We start from the raw sequence: 19,288 nt of genomic DNA, 5'->3' as shown, positions 1-19,288 counted from the left end.
GGAGGCGAGAAGCTGAGAACCCTGTTGGCAACTGGCCTCAGCTCCCAGTTGGGAGGCAAGAAGCCGAGCTGGCTCCTGGCGGTGAGCTGCGCAGAGCTGAGAGTCCTGGCTTTCAGCCCCCCACACTACCCCTCTTCAGTCTGTGGAAGTGCTCCTGGTGAGGTTGCGCACCACCGACAGAAGAGTACTGTGGACATCAGTCACTGCAGTAATTATTGAGGTGGCTGTAAGTCAACCTAACAAAGGTCAACTTAAATCTGTAGTGTAGACATGCCCTGAGAGAGGAGGGATCCTAAAAGGCAGCACTATCCAATGTGAACAAAGGCTGTGACTGTTTCAGTTAATGTTGAAGAAACTTCAAATCCACTCCCTATGGGAAAGCATGGCAACTGTCCTAAATAACTTTCTAAACTGAAAAGAGGAAAATGGCTAAAAGGCATTTATTTACTTTTCAGAGCTTGTCTACTCCTGGAAATTCACCAAAATAACTATTCCAGAATAATTATTCATTAATAATTATTTTGAAATTGTTACTTTGATGTAAATTCATGTGCGAGCGTTTTTATTCTGGAATGAGAGTGCGTTTTTGCTGTTTAGCTTAATCCACTTTGAAAGCTATTTCAGTAAATTTCCAAGCTCTTATACAGACAAACTGGGTTGGTGCGAATGGGGGAGGTACTCACTTATCCTAATGAGTCAGGTACTCTTTAAACTACTGTCCTGAGAGGTTCAAATTCTCATCTGGGCTTCAGATCAGTATTCCTCTTCATGGGTCAAGTTTGTAGTTTGTACCTCTACAAATCATACTCCTTCTTTTGACCCCACGACTAATCAAAGGTGCAGAAATGACAAATGCAATTTTGACAGGTGCAAATTGTGATTGCAAAAGAAGAAGCTGCCTTATGAAAATCTGGGCCAAATTTAGAAGATGAGTGTTATTTTTCTATGCCTCACATAGAATCGGAGAATTCCTGCCATTTTTTCCTTTCCCCTTTATCCAGAAAGATCCCTTTGTTGTGGCTACCAACATCTGGCCAAAAAGGACTCACCAGGGGTCCCCTTCAGAGTCAGTCAATGTTTTTATTTTTTTTTTTAATGGACCTAAGGAGATGATTGGATGACCCATTGCTCCATGTCCTTACTGGGCTGAGTTTAACAGTCTTCAGTACTCCCACTCCCTGTTGGCTTTAACATATTACAGATGTACAGATTATTTTCCTCCTCTTGGCTAGAGAGGTGCAGTTGAAACAAATTACATCACCAGTTTGCATAGTTCACTGTGCCCCAGAGCAGGAATTATTGATGGTATAAAGGTATGATGATTTTTAAAAGTTAAAAAAATGAGCACTAATCATAAAAATACAAAATTATTTGAAACAAGGTGTGGGCTGTAATGCTCCTCTATGGAAAATACTCCCTTGAAACTTTTAACATTCAATAAAATGTAACTTTAGATGCCAGTTATCCTGAAACTGGATCATCATTGATCAGAAGACTTTAAAAATCATAAAGCCTAATACATAAAATTGAGATTTTTAAATACAGGGTTTTAAATTGGTGATCATTTGAACTTGTCTTTTTTCCTTAATGTAGCTTCTCCACAAACTCACAGCAAGAGCCCTCATTAGGGATTATGAAGATGGGATACTTCATGAAAATGAAACAGAACATGAGGTTTGTCATTCTAAAGATAAGAATATGAACTAGGAACCACTATTTTATCTCAGTTTATGCTTAAAACAAGAACTGTTAAAGGGGTTCAGTGAAATGGGGATGGGAAAAGGAGAGGTGGAGAGAATCTTTGACTTGGGAGTGGAAATTGGAAGGTTGCAGTATGAATTCCATAGATTTTAAGGCCAGAATGGACCATTATGATCATCTAGTCTGATGTCCTGGATAACACAAGCCAAAAAAAAAATATGCCCAGTAACTTCTGCATCAAGCCCATCACTTCTGTTTGAGCTCAGGGCTGGCTCCGGGCACCAGCGCAGCAATCTGGTGCTTGGGGCGGCCCGTGGAAGGGGGCGGCATGTCCAGGTCTTCAGCTGCGGGTCCCTCTGTCCCTCTCGGAGGGAAGGACCGGCTGCCGAATTGCCGGCTTTTTTTTTTTTTTTTTTCCGCCGCTTGGGGCGGCAAAAAAGCTGGAGCCAGCCCTGTTTGAGCTATAGAATATCTTTTAGAAAGAGAGAGAGTCTTGATTGAAAACCTTCAGGTGATGGTGACCCATCACATCCCTAGATAAGTTGTTCCACTTAGTTTCTGTTAAAGAGTTGTCTACTGTCAGAAATCTTTACCTCATGTAGGTACTTGTAGACTGTGATCATGTCACGTCTTGACCTTCTGTTGGATAAACCAAATAGATTGAATTTCTTAAGTGTCTCACTAGAAGGCATGTTTTCCACATCTTAAATCATTCTTGTAGCTCTTTTCTGAACACCTTCCAATTTTTCAACATTCAGTTTCACATATGTTTATAGACATGAGGGCATAATCCTGTAAACCTTTACTTGCTTGTATGTGTGAGGGTCTTATCCTGCAAACTTTATTCACCTGAGTAGTCCCACTAGAAGTCAGAGTTCTAGAAGCCAGTAGGACCCTGATGTGAGAAAAGTTTGCAGGAGTAGGTCCCAAGCTTTGGGGTTAGACTGAGGGAAAATATAGTAGTGGTACTTTTCACAGTTCTGCCTAAAAAATAAGCTCCATCCATGTGAGTTGGGTGTAATGCTGCATCACAGTAAATTGTCCAGATGTTTAAAATATGATGGTGCGTGTTTTCAGAGCTCTACTAGTCTCCTTGAGCTTGTCTCCTCCTCACTGGGACTTGATTATGCCCATGTGCTCTTCGGCAAATTGGGGTTGATTGGGGGGAATAAATAAGTGATGGTACCTTCCAAATGCCATCCTCTTGAGGCACCAAAGTGAGACAGTTAATTCACAGATAGTAAATTTTGCAAATCTGTGGCACCCCCATACTGCTTTCTTACAAATAGTTAACATTGTTGACATTTAAATTATCGTCATTGGGCATTTGAGGTAACACCTCACTAAAATGAGTGCATGGGGGGGCCAGTCACACGTTTCAGAGCTACTGGTCCATGCTCTGCATACCAACAGAAATCTCCACACCCGTTACACTCAGTTCACATTTCTAAGATTTTCTTCACAGCCATAACAGCTAGAGGCTTACTTTATTTTCATTCAATGAAAGCTGAGATTCTGAAGAACAAGATTGTTCGTTGTTTTCAGAGAGGTCTCAGTATATTGTATGTCTGTGTACAGGATGTTTCTGAGTCCTGAACAGGCTTGAGCATTTTCAATCCTGACTTGACACAAATTGTGTCCCATAGGTGCAAGGTATTTTGCTTTAGTTGTGCTGCTGACATGCTGCCCTTTAGGTTTCAGTAATGACGGTCATTGATCTAGGATCTGATAAGGAGTCCTATGCTTGCACTGGAAGGAGCTGGAAGCCCAATGGAGCCCTGAGTGATTTGTGACAAGACCATTCCAGTGCAGTTTTTCTTTAAGAATTACCATTTCCAGTTTCCTCTCCCCCAGCACAAGTGGATAAATCTGCAAGTAGCTGAGAGGGTTAGGATTAGCCCCTTTCCCTTCAAAACACTTTTAAACAGGAAGCAGGGAATTGGGTACACAAACATAACCACATAAGCTCTGCTTAGAAATAGCTGCAAGCTGAGCTAGTTTACTTCTGTCCATAGTGCATAAGAACATATTGTGTATATTCAGTTTTGACATTGACACTTATTTTAGCTAATATTGTTTTCACTGTATGTTTTGTTTTTAAACATATTTTGTTATTATATAACAACCTAGATGAAGAAACACACTTTGAAAGTCCTGATTATTAACCTCAGCGTGGAGCACTCCATCATAACCCAGTTTACAAGCTTTGTGGCAGTAGAAAAAAGGGTATGTGTTTCCATTAAAATATCCCATTACAGTCTGTATGTCTCTAAAAAGTCTTTAGAAAATAACTGAAAAGAAAAACAATTACTGTAATCTTGTAATATTAAACAATATGTGCTTTAATTCTTATCACAGTGAACAATTTTAGTTATTTTACAGAAGAACTAAAATTATTATTTTTGCAAAAGCTTGTGTTCTTTGGTCCTTTTTGAATGATATGTTACTTTCTTTATGAAGCTTCTTTTATATCATACGTTGTTGGAGCACCTAGGCATCCAAACAAAGTCTGTGTCTGTCCTACCCACTACCCAGACTGGATGTTTGCAAGTGAACCAACAGAGAGGCACAATCTCTGTTTATTTTGAAGATACTTGCTTTTTTAATGATTTAGAAACTGCATTTTTCTCTTTGTATCTGTGTATGTATGTGGCAAAGTTCAGAACTGTGCAAGTGTTCTGACTTTTGGACTATATCTGTAGGCACAACTCCTATAAAGTCACTATCTCTGGTCCAGAAAGAACTTTTAAATCTAGTAGAACAATACTCTTACAATGTATTGCTGCAACTGTAATTGAAAGAAACTGTTTGGGTTGCAGGCAGCAAGGACTGCGTCTTCCCATATGTCTGTACAGCATCTAGCACATTAGGAACTATTATAATATAAGTAATACTGATCGTTATTAATTATTATTATTTATTTAGGATTATAAGTATACTAAAGGAAAATAATCAATTCCCTATTCCGGTATAATTATCTGACTGTCATGGAGGGCATTGAGTAAGTTGGGATAACTTAAGGAACAGGAGACATGTCCATATTTTGGACAATTACATTTATACTGCATTTCAAACTAAAAATAGGCTGGCACAGATTTTGTTCATAGAAATAAGTATTGTTTTGTTTGTGCCTTTTAAGAATATAACTTACACATTTGATAGATGTCATCGCATGTATAATATCCCAGCAATCCTGTATAATAGTTATTGGTGGAATTATTGTCCCTTTCTTGTAAATACGGCTCCTTAATCAGCCAAAGATTTACTGTTAAGCTCTGTGCGACACTCTCTGTACTATCTGCTCTGCACTTGGTCACTAACTCCCTAGCAAGAGACTAGTCAGAGCTTTCACTCTTCGGGCAGTTCTTGTCTCTGATTTTCAGACAATGTAATCATCTCTGTCATTACCTCCTAGTAATTATCTTTATATAATACAAATTTTATAAACAAAGTGCCATTCTACTCAGGCTCTCTGATTACTGTGAAATATCATAAACAGTTAAACTTAAACAGTATAAACTTGGCACTATAAAATCAGATAACATGCTAAAAAGCATACTGGTTCCAATATGTTGGAAAATATCTTTCCCATATATAAGTATAATAAAGCAGGTCATGTGTCTTGTTCATATATGAGAAAAAAAAGGAAATTTAAACATCACCTTTGTATATTAGGATTCTGTACATTCATCTACCATATTTCAGACCACTGCATTACATTCTCACAGAAGAAATATTCTCTTTTCCTTTCGTAATCTACAATATGTTGGTGTTCTTGGTTGCTCTTAACCATTGACTTGTATAAGGAAGTTGTGATGGGGAAGTGACACATGAGTAACAGCTGACATACAAAATTTTAAACTGTTTCATTGATCTGCCTTTGAAATTGAAAGCAAGTGAGAGGGTAATTTCTGAACTGAAGTTACATAAGATGCAGAAGAGGTTTCTCAATATACAAGGCAGTGCATTGCCAGTGTAGTGTGCCAGTCCGTTTACTACCAATAGTGTGTTATGATACGACAACCCTTAATGCAGTCAGGCAAATTTCACCCAGCATTTGACTCTCAACCTTACATTCTCTGATAGACAGGGAATCTCTGGCATAACAAGCATCACTTTTAAGGATTACAATAAAATTAAAGACAGTTCTCTAGTTTGTAATTCTGTTGCGTTTTAATTTAGGATGTTAATGAAGTTCAGCATGCTGGCCTTCCAAACATTCTTGAACTTATAGCTGAGGAAGATATAGACTTTTTACCCTACATGGACTGGGAGCATGATACATCTGGACATGGATACGTGTTTTCTAATAGAGGAGTGGGATTTGGCAGACGTAAATTGGTAAATATGCTTAATGTGTTCTTGTTTTTAACATTTGTTGTGTATTACCCAGTTGTGGTAGTAGATGGTTTATAAGGTAGCAGTTGGTAATTGTTTATAAAGTCTGCACCATTTCTTATTATTCTGGATTTTTTTTTTTAATTTTATTTTATTAGAGTACTTAGATGGTGGTACTTCTGTCCGTGGTACTTCAATAAGTACAATACAACTAACTGTCCAGCGTAGCCACCCTGAATCAGGGTCAGACTTGTTCTTGTATCCATACCAAGGCTCCTTACATCAATTTAGGTGTGGGATGTCACATATCCCTCAGCTGGTAAACCTCCTTACTTTGCTGGCGGAGTCCTCCTCTCTTACATCCACCATGCCTCATTCAGCACCCACAATACCCCCACAAAATACTGTTACCCTGCGGTGTGGCCTCCCTTCGATCCAGAGGGGAGGAACTACTTTCTGTGCCCGGGTGGGTGGAGTCAGGCCGGGTTCACCCTTCTCACTGGGAGTTGAGAGACAGGATGGGAAGTACAAAAGGCAGAACCTTCAGCTCAGTTGGCACTGAGCCAGGGAAGGAGACAGACGTATCTTGCTCGCTGCAGACCTCTTACTGTGCTGATGAACCAGGCGGTGCCCTGACCCCAGAGGAGACCGAGTCCAGGGAGGAGCTGCTGATGGCTAGCTACTTCGGGGACACGGATGACACCTACAGAGCCAAGGTACTAAGAGGTAGTAGGAAGTGGCCCAGGGACACTAGAGTATAGCTTGGTTGCCTGAATCCAGGTCAGTGTGTTTCGGGCGGATCCCCATTGACCCAGTGACAGAACATTCTGCTACTTACAGCCTGGGACTGGGAACCTGTGGAGTAGGGAGGGCCTGGGTTCCCCTACCCCCTTGTGCCAACCCCACCCAGGAGTGGCAGCCTCCCCACCATAGGCAAAAAGACCTGTGTTTGTCTTCTGTCTGCCAGAGCTGAGGTAACAATCTGTGTAGTGTTCTGCCCAGCCCGAGGGCCAGAGCCCACATACTGTTTGGTGCGCTGCCCCACCGAGAAGGTTGGGGCATTAGCACCTGATTTGCTAATTCCCCTGATGTTAAGCAGTGATCCCAGTGACATAATGAGGTGGTGTGGCTTCCCTCCGACCCAGATGGGGAGGGACGACCGTCACCACACTACATACCCCTTTTTGACCCAAGCAGCTAGTCAAAATTTGAGGCCCTGGAGATATTCCAGTTGGGGGTAGAAATTGATGAAAGGCGCTGCATCAAAAAATACTGATCTTGCTTATTAACAAGGAATGTACAACGTCCTGGGTCCCCGAAGGTAGGAGGAACCAGGAAACAAAAAACAGTTTCTTTGCTTGTAGCCCCAAGCCTCCTTGGGTCTACTGCTAGCTAAAGTTCTCTTTCCCTAGTTTTTTCCAGGGTCTTTCAGGCTGCTGCTTCGCTCTCTTGCTGTTTGCCTCTTTGGGATTGGGTGTGAATGCACCCCACAATTAACGTAACTGGCAGGATATGTTAAGCAGGAGCCCCTGCCCACCCAAGACAAAAGCAGTTGTGAACCCGCCCAGGGAACATACATACACTCTTTGCCCAAACCCCATTCACTACTCCGTCCAATACTCCTGGATGGATTCACAACCCCTTTTGTTTTAGGTGAGGAGGTCATGCTTAACTTATCCTGACAGTCATGTTAATTGTAAGGGTGCATTCACATCTAATTTCAAAGATGTTTTAACTAAGCCTATAACAATACCTTCCCTTCCACCCTGCTGTACACATCCTCACCCAAGATCCCACTCTGGATAAGGTCCTGTGTAAATCATAATTTCATGGATTACATGGAAATTGTGAAATTAGCCCAATACCATGATTTTTCCTACAGCCCGGAGACTGTTGGAAAAATCATGGAATTGGGCTCATTTGGCTGCTCATGGGGAGGAGAGGGGGAGAGCATTGTCCTGGGGGTGGAATGTCTCACCATGTGGCACTGACTGGCAGGCCCGGGGCAGGGATTGGGGCCTGTGCTCAGTTTCATAGAATCGTAGGACTGGAAGGGGTCTCGAGAGGTCTTTTAGTCCCATTCCCTGCACTTAAGGCAGGACTAGGTATTATCTAAACCATCCCTGACAGATGTTTGTCTAACCTGCTCTTAAAAGCCTCCAATGATGGAGATTCCACAACCTCCCTAGGCAATTTATTCCAGTGCTTAACCACCTTGCCAGTTAGGAAGTTTTTCCTAATGTCCAATCTAAACCGCCCCCATGCTGCAATTTAAGCCCATTGCTTCTTGTCCTATCCTCAGAGGTTAATGAGAACAGTTTTTCTCCATCCTCCTTGTAACAACCTTTTATGTACTTGAAAATTGTTATTGTGTCCCCCACTCAGTCTTCTCTTCTCCAGACTAAACAAACCCAATTTCTTTCATTCTTTCCCTTCTTGACCTTTAATCATTTTTGTTGCTTTTCTCTGGACTTTCTCTAATTTGTCCACATCTTTCCTGAAATGTGGCACTCTGATCTGGACTCAATACACCAGTTGAGGCCTAATCAGCACGGAGTAGAGCAGAAGATTTACTTCTTGTGTCTTGCTTACAACACTCCTGCTAATACATCCCAGAATGTTGTTTGCTTTTTTTCCAACAGTGTTACACTATTGACTCATATTTAGCTTGCGATCCACTGTGACGCCCCCAGATCCCTTTCCATAATACTCCTTCCTAGGCAGTCATTTCCCATTTTGTAACTGATTGTCCTTCCTAAGTGGAGTACTTTGCATTTGCCCTTATTGAATTTCATTCTAGTTACTTCAGACCATTTCTCCAGTTTATCCAGATCATTATGAATTTTAATGCTATGCTCCAAAGCACTAGCAATCTCTCTCAGTTTGGTATCCTCCACAAACTTCATAAGTGTATCTCTATGCCATTATCTAAATCATTGATGAAGATATTGAACAGAACCAGACCCAGGATTGATCCCTCTGGGACCCCATTCGATATGCCCTTCCAGCTTGACTGTGAACCACTGATAACGACTCTCTGGGAATGGTTTTCCAACCAGTTATGCACCTAATAGTAGCTTCATCTAGGTTGTATTTCCCCAGACCACCACTGCTGCTTTCCTGTCTGGCCAGCTGGTGGGGACAGGGGATATCCCTGACAGTGCACAGAGATTAGAAGGCATGGTCCTACCAACAGCAGCCTCTAGCAGGCCGAAGAGAGACACTGCAGTGCTGGCTCTGCCTGGCTGGCAAGGAGCTGACACCAGGATCCGCTATTCGGAAAATGAGCAGGTATTTGAGGGGTCAGCGGGGATCAGCAGCCCTGCATAGCCCATGAAATTCAAACACTTACAGTGGTACTGCTGTGATTTTTGTTTTTGTTTGTTTGTTTTGTTGGGTTTTTTTTTAAAGCAAACTAATTTTTCTTCTTTGAATGATTGCTCATGTGTATTCCACTATAGGTGTGTGTGCTCGCCATGTGCACCGGTGCCGGAAATTTTTCCCTTAGCAGTACCCATAGAGGGGGAGCACCGCTGGGACCCCTGGAGTGGAGCCTCTATATCGTGCCATAAAGGGGGCTGCGTGCTCCCCCCCCCAGTTCCTTCTTGCCGCCAGTGAAGGTAGTCGGAACTTTGTGCTCCAGCCTTGGCTGCAGCGCTTCTAGCCTTAGTCGTCCTTGTTCATCGATAGATAGCTTCTTTAGTTAGTAGCCTGGCTCGGGGCATGCCCCATGCCCCAGGCTTCAAATCATGCGACTCCTGTCGCAATTCCATGCCCAGAAGCGATCCGCACTCCGAGTGTCTGGGCAAATCTCACATAAGTGGGAAGTGCAAAATTTGCAAATCGTTTAAGTCCCGGACTAAACGCGAGCGCGAGATTAGTCTCTGGGCCCTCCTTATGGAATCGACATTGGCCCCGGCACCGGCGCGCCGACCCGACCCGGCCCCGGGTACCACGTCATCGGTGCGGAGCAAAGCCCCATCCACCAGTCGGCATCACTCCCCGGCCAAGAAACAGGGCAAATCCCAGCGACGCCGTGAGAAGGACAGGGGTGAGGCCAGACCTGAGTTGGACAGCCCATGATCCCCACCGGGGCCCAGACCTCCAACTCGTGCGGAGCGGAGAAGTCCGGCACCTTCCGCATGGACCTCTGCGCTGGTACGGGTTCCCTCCACGCCAGAGGCAGCCCAGGCGACGCGCGACATCCTCGCCATGCCGGTACCGAGCGGGCCGTCTGAGGTGAGGCCCCGGTCCCGAGGGAAACCACCGTTGGGCTCCCAGCCCTCACCGGCTATGTCAGTTGTGGAGACCTCCTTCCGATCTGCCGGGCCCTCCCGTAGCCCCAGACATACCTCCACTCCATTGTCGGGGTCGCCTGGGAGTGAATCGCCTGAGTCGTCCTCGACCCGCAGAGGCAGCAGGCACCGACATGAGAAGCATCGACACTCCGCGTCGAGTGAGAGTGCATCTCGACGCCGACAGCACCGCCGATCATACCACGATGATCGCCACGTTCGGAGTGCATCCAGGCACCACGACGCCGCGCCCGGAGCCACTGAAGGGAGTCCAGAGATACGCCCTCCGACGTCTACACCTATTCATCGTCAAGGTCGAAATCCCGTGGCAGGAGCCGGCGAGGACGGCACCACTTGAGCTGCTCCCAAGGCACCATGCGATCCTCGGCCACCTCTGCCTTGGCCCCCAGCTGCCCCTCTCCGGCCCGCACCATTCCCCAGGAACAGATAACCCTGGTGGGACCCCAAGTGGTGCAGTGGCAAGGGGCACCCTGGCAAGGACAGTGGTGCCAGGGGGCACCATGGCCCCAGGCGCCCGCACTGCCGGGACCCCGTTCTCTGGCTGGGGCATCCCAAGCCCGCTCTGCGTTCCCGTCTCGGCACCAAGGGCAGTCCTCCGGTGCCGCGCCGACGACACTGCAACTGGACCCTGATGCGGACTGTGGCATACCGGCACCGCCCAATGCTCTCAGAACCATCCCGGTCGCCCTGCAGGCACCAGATGAGTCCATAGCGGCACCGCCTCCTCCTTCTCAAGAGGACTTCAAGGCGCACCAGGAGCTCCTCCGACGTGTAGCCGCCAACCTACACCTGCAGGCGGAGGAGATGGAGGAACCATCGGACAATCTTTTTAATGTCCTCTCCTCCTCAGCACCGGGCCGCGTGGCACTGCCACTTCTCCAGGGAGTGGCAAACATCTCCACAGGCCTATGGCAGACCCCAGCCTCCCTCCCGCCTATCTCTAAGAAGGCGGAACGTAAATACTTCGTGCCCACGAAAGGGCACGAGTATCTTTACACCCACCCCACTCCGAACTCTTTACACCCACCCGCACCGACCCTGAAGGATAAGGAGGCCAGAAGACTGGACACATTTGGCAAAAAGGTTTATTCCTCAGCCAGTTTCCAACTCAGGGTGGCAAACCACCAAGCCCTCCTGAGTCGCTTTGACTTTAACTTGTGGGGCTCTTTGCCAAAGTTTGAACCTTCCCTCCAAGAGCAGAACAGAAGAGTTCAAAGCACTGCTTGACGTAGGTACAGCTGTAGCTAAAGCAGCTCTTCAGGCTGTCTCAGACGCAGCTGACACGGAGGCTCGTTCGATGGCCACGGCTATCTCCATGAGGCGGGCATTGTGGCTTTCCCGCTCAGGGCTGTCGGTGGAGTCCCAGTCTATAATGCAGGACCTGCCATTTGATGGCAAAGCATTATCTGCAGACCAGACAGACACCTGTCTGCACAGGATGAAGGACTCCCACACCACCGTGCAGACACTCAGTCTGTATGTCCCACCTGCCAAGGACAAGCCCAGACCGCAGCCCTCGGCTCCCCCGGCACGGGGCAGATACGAGCCCCCGCCTAAGAGGCAGAGAGAGCAGAGGCATCGCTCCCAATGCCAATCCCGTTCGGCCCCACAACCTGGGCCCTCGAAGGCCAAGAGGCCAGGGAAACAGCGTTTTTGACTCGTTGCGGGGGGGGGGTCATCGGGCCTGTTGCCAGTGTAAACCCCCCACCCCCAGTTAATAAAGTTGAGTTTTACCAACCGTTTATCGGCCTGACGCCTGCAATGGTCCTGTATAATGTCGGACCAATGGGTTCTCAGCACCATCTCCCAAGGGTACAGGTTGCAGTTCCTTTCGCTCCCTCCCCACCATCCTCCGTACCGGGAGCGGCCGGGGACCCGGAGCATGCCCTCCTCCTCAGTCAGGAGGTAGAGCACCTCCTCTCCCTGGGAGCATTGGAGAGGGTACCTCGGGAATTCCAGGGCAAGGGATTTTACTCCAGGTATTTCCTCATCCCGAAGGTGAAGGGCGGGCTTCGGCCCATCCTCGATCTGCGGAATCTCAACCAGTTCCTGGTTCGTTGCAAATTCTGCGTGGTGTCCCTGGCCACTATTATTCCATCCTTAGACCCGGGGGATTGGTTTACGGCTCTGGACCTCCAGGATGTGTACTTTCACATCCACATTTTCGAGGGTCACAGGCGCTTCCTCTGTTTCCTGGTGGGCCAGGACCACTACCAGTTTATGGTCCTTCCCTTTGGCTTGTCTTCTGCCCCCAGGGTCTTTACAAAGTGTGTGGCGGTGGTGGCGGCCCACCTCAGGAGGAAAGGACTGCAGATTTTCCCCTACCTCGACAACTGGCTGCTCAAGGGCAAGTTTCGGTCTCAGGTGCAGGAGCAGATGAACTTCCTGCTAAACACCTGCGCAGCTCTAGGCCTAGTGGTAAACGAGGAGAAATCCATGTTAGTCCCGGTTCAGCACATAAACTTCATAGGAGCGCTGTTAGACTCCAGGGTGGCCACGGCCTCCCTCCCACGGGAGAGATTCGAGACGCTCAAAGCTCTCATCGCCTCGGTCACGGCCTTTCCGGTAACTATGGCACGGGTGTGCCTTCAAATCCTAGGCCATATGGCAGCATGCACCTCTGTGGTGCGACATGCCAGGCTCAGGATGAGGCCCCTTCAGCTGTGGCTGGCCTCCCGGTACTCCCAGGCCAGGGATGGCCTGGACAAGGTCGTTACGGTACCGCCAACGGTGGTAGCAGACCTGCACTGGTGGTCCCTCCCGAGCAACATGCTTCGGGGTATCCCCTTCCGAGAGCCCCCTCCCTCACTAGATCTAGTGTCGGATGCCTTGGATCTGGGCTGGGAAGCTCTCGTCGGGGGGCTTCAGGGCCCAGGGTATGTGGTCTCCCGAGGAACTGACCCTGCACATAAATGTCAGGGAGCTCAGGGCCGTGTGCCTGGTGTGCGTGGCCTTCTGCCAGCACATAGAGCGGAAGGTGGTCAGAGTCCTCACGGACAATATGACCGCGACGTATTATGTCAACAGACAAGTGGGTACGCGTTCCCGGGCCTTATGCCAGGAAGCCCTGCTCCTGTGGGAGTTCTGTATAGCCCACGACATCCTCCTGAGGGCCTTCTACCTGCCCGGCAAGAGCAACATGCTCGCGGACTGCCTGAGCAGGGTGTTCTCCCAACAGCACAAGTGGTCCCTGCACAGGGAGGTGGCCGGGTGGATCTTCCTACAGTGGGGCACTCCCCAGGTAGACCTGTTCACCACCGCCCAGAATCGACTGTGTCCCCGGTTCTGCTCCAGGGCGGGAGAGGGCGAGGGTGCAATCTCGGATGCGTTCCTGCTCCCATGATCGGGGCCCCTGTTGTACGCCTTCCTGACATTCCCCCTGATAGGTAGGGTCCTACAGAAGGTGAAGTCAGACGGGGCGCGGGTCATCCTTATAGCCCCAGACTGGGTCCGTGAACATTGGTACGGGACCCTACTGCAACTCTTAGCGGCCCTCCCTCACAAGCTGCCGCTTTGCCCGGACCTCCTCTCCCAGGAGGAAGGTCATCTCCTCCATCCCAACCTGGCCCCACTCCACTTGACAGCGTGGCTGCTCCGTGGTTGAATGAGGAGGAAGGGAGATGTTCTGAGGATGTGCGACGGGTCCTGCTGGAAAGTAGGAAACCCTCCACACATTGAACCTACCTGGCCAAATGGTATCGGTTCTCTATGTGGGTGAGGGATAGAGGTTCCTCTCCCTTTTCCGCATCTATCCAGCTTGTCCTCTATTACCTCCTGTCCGTTAGGACCCAAGGGCTGGCGCCCTCCTCTATCAGGGTGTACCTGGCGGCCATTTTGGCTTTCCACCCCCCGGTGCAGGGCCTGTTGGTGTTTTCACATCACATGACGTCCCGGTTTCTAAAAGGGTTAGATTGGGCATTCCCTTATGCTAGACCCCCAGTCCCGCTCTGGGACCTGAACCTAGTGCTCTCCCGCCTCACAGGGCCTCCTTTCGAACCCTTAGCCACATGTTCGTGGTCCTACTTGTCGTGGAAAGTGGCGTTCTTAGTGGCTATCACCTCAGCCTGCCGGGTCTCTGAGCTCAGGGCCCTGACCTCTGAACCACCGTATACGGTCTTCCATAAGGACAAAGTTCAGCTTCGCCCTCCCCCCATCTTTTTGCCGAAGATAGCGGCTTTTCACATGGATCAGGATATTTTCCTCCCGGTCCTCTGTCCTAAGCCCCATTCCTCCAATGAGGAACGACGCCCGCACATGTTAGATGTGCGTAGGGCGCTGGCTTTTTACCTAGATAGAACCAGGCCATTTAGAAAGTCCCCCCCCCCAGCTGTTTATTGCATTGGCCGAGCGCATGAGGGGGCGACCGGTCTCCACCCAGCGGATTTACCGCTGGATCACCTCATGCATTCGCACCTGTTACGACCTGGCAGGGGTTCCCCCACCTCCTATAGTGAAGGCTCATTTGACGAGAGCCCAGGCCTCGTCAGCTGCCTATGTGGCTCACGTCCCTATTCAGGATATATGTAGGGCTGCTACGTGGTCCTCTGTCCACACCTTCTCATCACATTATGCGATCGTCTCCCAAACACGGGATGACGCAGGGTTTGGTAGGGTGGTGCTCCGCCCGGGTAACCCCTAAAAAAAACCCCAAACACTTAAAACTCCTACCAACCTCCATCAGGTATAGCTTGGAGTCACTTATAGTGGAATACACATGAATAATCACTCGAAGAAGAAAGGACAGTTACCTGTTCCATAACTGGCGTTCTTCAAGATGTGTTGCTCAGGTGTATTCCACATCCCGCTCTCCTTCCCCTCTGTCGGAGTTGTCTGGCAAGAAGGAACTGGGGGGGGGAGCACACAGTCCCCTTTATGGCACGATATAGAGGCGCAACTCCAGGGGTCGCAGCGGTGCTCCCCCTCTACGGGTACTGCTAAGGGAAAAACTTCCGGCACCGGTGCACGTGGCGAGCATGCACACCTATAGTGGAATACACCTGAGCAACACATCTCGAAGAACGCCAGTTATGGAACAGGTAACTGTCCTTCACTGAGCCTCAGCTATGGATCACCAACCTGATTTAATGTTCTCTCCCCCATCTCCAGTATTCAACTAGCTGGTGACCCCTCTGTGGATCATAAGCTGATATGTTTGTTCTAACAAACCATAGGTGGCAGTGTGGAGCTGGTAGCTGAGGGAGTGTGAGGAGGGGGACTGGTCACTCCTGTCCTGCTGGCAGACCCAGGTGGCTGCTGATAGTTCACTCTGACAAGCATCCGGTGGCTTATGCAAGCAAGAGAATCAGCTCTTGATCCAAAACTGAATCTCCATTTTAGTAGTGGCTCAGCCAGAGTGGGGGGATTATTGGAGATGGGGGTAGGCATGTTTGCTGGTGGAGGAGGAAGTATTGTTGCATTGTGGGGGACAGAGATTGCTGTCTCCGCTAGCTGAGAGACTACAGCACAGAGCAGGGGCTTATGGAAGAGTGGTACCATGGCTGGGGAGCATTTGTAGGGGGAATCTGAACAGGACATTGCTGTAGAGGCTATGGGCAAAGAGGGGATTCCGACCTGGGGAACTGAGGAGGGTTGTTGGCCAAGGGAGTTGTCAGCACTGGAAGCTGTCAGAGTCAGCTGCACCGATTGTGCCAGTGAGATGCTTCTACACTGTCACTCAATTAACTGAACCATAACTGATCGTGGCTTTACCTCTCCAAATTACATAGAGATTACCACCATAAACTGTGGTAATCTACAACATATTGGTGTGCTGGGTTGCTCTCAACCATTAACTTGTATAAGGAAGTTGTGATGGGGAAGAGACAAATGAGTAACAGCTGACATCCAAAATTTTAAACTGTCTGATTGATCTGCTTGCTTGAAAGCAAGTGAGAGGGTAATTTCTGAACTGAAGTTACATAAAATACTGAAGAGGTTTCTCAAAATACATGGAGGTGCATTGCCAGTGTAGTGTGCCAGTCCGTTTACTACCAATAGTGTGTTATGATACAACAACCCTTAATGCAGTCAGGCATTCTAAAGTTACATTTACTGTGTGTTTGTGTATACCGAGCATCTTTCATATACTGAATACACCTCCTCTCTATATTTCCTCGCAAATTTCACCCAGCATTTGACTCTCAACCTTACATTGTCTGATAGACAGGGAATCTCTGGCATAACAAGCATCACTTTTAAGGATTACAATAAAATTGAAGACAGTTCTCTAGTTTGTAATTCTGTTGCATTTTACATAAGAACATAAGAACGGCCGTACCGGGTCAGACCAAAGGTCCATCTAGCCCAGTATCCTGTCTACCGACAGTGGCCAATGCCAGGTGCCCCAGAGGGAGTGGACCAGCAGGCAATGATCAAGTGATCTCTCTCCTGCCATCCATCTCCATCCTCTGACAAACAGAGACTAGGGACACCATTCCTTACCCATCCTGGCTAATAGCCATTAATGGACTTAACCACCATGAATTTATCCAGTTCTCTTTTAAATGCTGTTATAGTCCTAGCCTTCACAACCTCCTCAGATAAGGAGTTCCACAAGTTGACTGTGCGCTGTGTGAAGAAGAACTTCCTTGTATTTGTTTTAAACCTGCTGCTTTTTTAAATTTAATTAATTTTAATTTTAATTTAGGATGCTAATGAAGTTCAGCATGCTGGTCTTCCAAACATTCCTATGGCTCCAGAACGTTTAGACATTTTACCCTACATGGACTGGGAGCATGATACATCTGGATATGGATACCTGTTTTCTAATAGAGGAGTGGGTGAATCGGTAAATATGCTTAATATGTTCTTGTTTTTAACATTTTTTGTGTATTACTCAGTTGTAGTAGTAGATGGTTTATAAGGTAGCAGTTGGTAATTGTTTATAAAGTCTGCACCATTTCTTATTATTCTGGATGCAATTAATTACATAAATGTTTGTATGAAGTTCAAAAAAATTCGAGGACTCTCTCCCAAAGAAAGGCAAGGTACATAAAAGGTGTTATGGCATCAGGCCCCATTGCAGCAGAGATCTTTGAGAGAGAGAAGAGGGAGCTAGTCGCTCTTTACTCTCTTCCAGTGTAAATTCTTCCCTGTCTGTCTAGTCCAAGGCCTTGTCTTCTTTAGAGTACTCAGATGGTGGTACTTCTCTCAGGCTTGTCCTTGCATCTGTACCAAGGCTGCTTAAATTGATTTATATGTGGGATGTCATATATCCCTCAGCTGGTAAACCTTAGTTTGCTGGTGGAGTCCTCCTCTCTTACATCCACCATGCCTCATTCAGCACCCACAATACCCCCACAAAATACTACTACCCCTTTTTGACCCAAACAGCTAGTAAAAGTTTGAGGCGCTGGGGATATTCCGGTTGGGGGTAGAAATTGATGAAAGAGTCTGGTATATCTTTAATGCAGTCTTGTTTATTAACAAGGAATGTACAAGGTCCTATGTCCCCGAAGGCAGGAGGAACCAGAAAATAAATAGTTTCTTTGCTTATAGCCCCAAGCCTCTTTGGGTCTAGTGCTAGCTAAAGATCTCTCTCCCTCGCTTTTTCAGGGTCTTATACCATACTTACATTAGAGGCTGCTGTTTTACTCTTTTGGGCCATGTTTACACTACCAATTTGTGTCAACAAAAGTGATGTTGACATAATAAAAATCACAATTTCATATTCACACTTGCTTCCTCTGTCACAAGATCATGTCCACAGTGGGAGTACCATCATGGACAGTATGAGCAACGCACTGTGGGTACCTGTCCCACAGTCCTTCTGTTGCTGGGTATTGTGGAACGACGGAGCGGATCACGGCGCATGTTGAGACAGTGTTAAATGTCCCATGATGTATTGCTTTCTGTCCTGGCACTCCATGGGCTTCCGCCTATTTTGTGTTTTTTTCAACGGCCCTTCTTTGCTGTGCACCCTAGCATCTTTGTGAGAAGGGATGGATCCCGCACTGCTCTCCTATACTCTGTTAACTGTTATGAAGACATTGCGGATGTCAGTGCAGTTAATTGGAAAGTTTCTAACTGAGGAAGGCTCACAGGTGCCTTATATTCTGCATGATATGGATAGGAGCAACTTTAGATTGCTTTTAGCATTCACTGAGCAGGTGCATAGGATAGACCGTCGCTTTTGAGCTCGTAAAACAAGCACTGAATGATAGGATCACATCGTCATGCAGGTGTGGGATGACGAGCAGTGGCTACAGAATTTTCAGATGCAGAAAGCCACCTTCCTGGAACTGTGCGCAGCGCTCGTCCCAGACCTGCGGCTCAAGGACACCAGAATGAAAGCTGCCCTCTTGGTAGAGAAGCGTGTGACAATTGCTGTGTGGAAGCTGGCAACTCCAGACTGCCACCAGTCGGTCATGAATAAATTTGGAGTGGGGACGTCGACCTTTGGGGCTGCGTTAATGCAAGTGTGCAGAGCAATAAATCGCATCCTGCTACGAAGGACCGTGACTCTGGGAAATGTGTGTGAAATAGTGGACAGCTTTGCAGAAATGGGGTTCCCTAACTGTGGAGGGGCGATAGATGGCACACGTATTCCAATTTTGGCACCAGACCACATGGTGACAGAGTACATTAATAGGAAGGGGTACTTCTCCACGGTGTTGCAAGTGCTTGTGGATCACCATGGGTGTTTCACTGACATCAATGTGGAGTGGTCTGGGAAGGTGCATGGTGCACGCATCTTCAGAAACACCAGCCTGTACAGAAAGCTGCAAGCAGGGACTTTCTTTTCTAACCAGAAGATTAGAGTGAGGTGTGTTGAAATGCCCATAGTGATCCTGGTGGACTCTGTGTACCCCTTACAGCTGTGGCTCATGAAACCTTTCACGGGACACCTTGACAGCAGTAAGGAGCAGTTCAACAACAGGCTCAGTAGGTGCTAGATGACAATTGAATGTGCCTTTGGCAGATTAAAGGCGCGC

The 19,288-nt window shown here is 47.5% G+C and overlaps 1 protein-coding gene across 10 annotated transcripts in view; it reads left to right on the top strand.

Annotated features, from left to right (window-relative positions):
• PARP4 (poly(ADP-ribose) polymerase family member 4) overlaps positions 1-19,288 on the top strand; it is a 101,635-nt gene that overhangs the window by 61,169 nt on the left and 21,178 nt on the right. For 4 of the 10 annotated variants that reach the window (XM_042855193.2, XM_042855184.2, XM_024106040.3 and 1 more), the window contains 6 exons: positions 1,594-1,674; positions 3,832-3,927; positions 5,884-6,042; positions 6,639-6,755; positions 9,127-9,330; positions 17,002-17,142. In XM_042855193.2, coding sequence (XP_042711127.2) covers positions 1,594-1,674; positions 3,832-3,927; positions 5,884-6,042; positions 6,639-6,755; positions 9,127-9,330; positions 17,002-17,142 — 798 coding nt within the window. The remainder of the gene's footprint in view (positions 1-1,593; positions 1,675-3,831; positions 3,928-5,883; positions 6,043-6,638; positions 6,756-9,126; positions 9,331-17,001; positions 17,143-19,288) is intronic. The other 6 variants (XM_042855208.2, XM_065595579.1, XM_042855211.2 and 3 more) reach the window with 4 other exon arrangements.

This window comes from Chrysemys picta, chromosome 1 (assembly GCF_011386835.1).
Source record: "Chrysemys picta bellii isolate R12L10 chromosome 1, ASM1138683v2, whole genome shotgun sequence".
Taxonomy (NCBI): Eukaryota; Metazoa; Chordata; order Testudines; family Emydidae; genus Chrysemys; species Chrysemys picta.
This window is presented reverse-complemented; position numbering and strand designations above follow the sequence as displayed.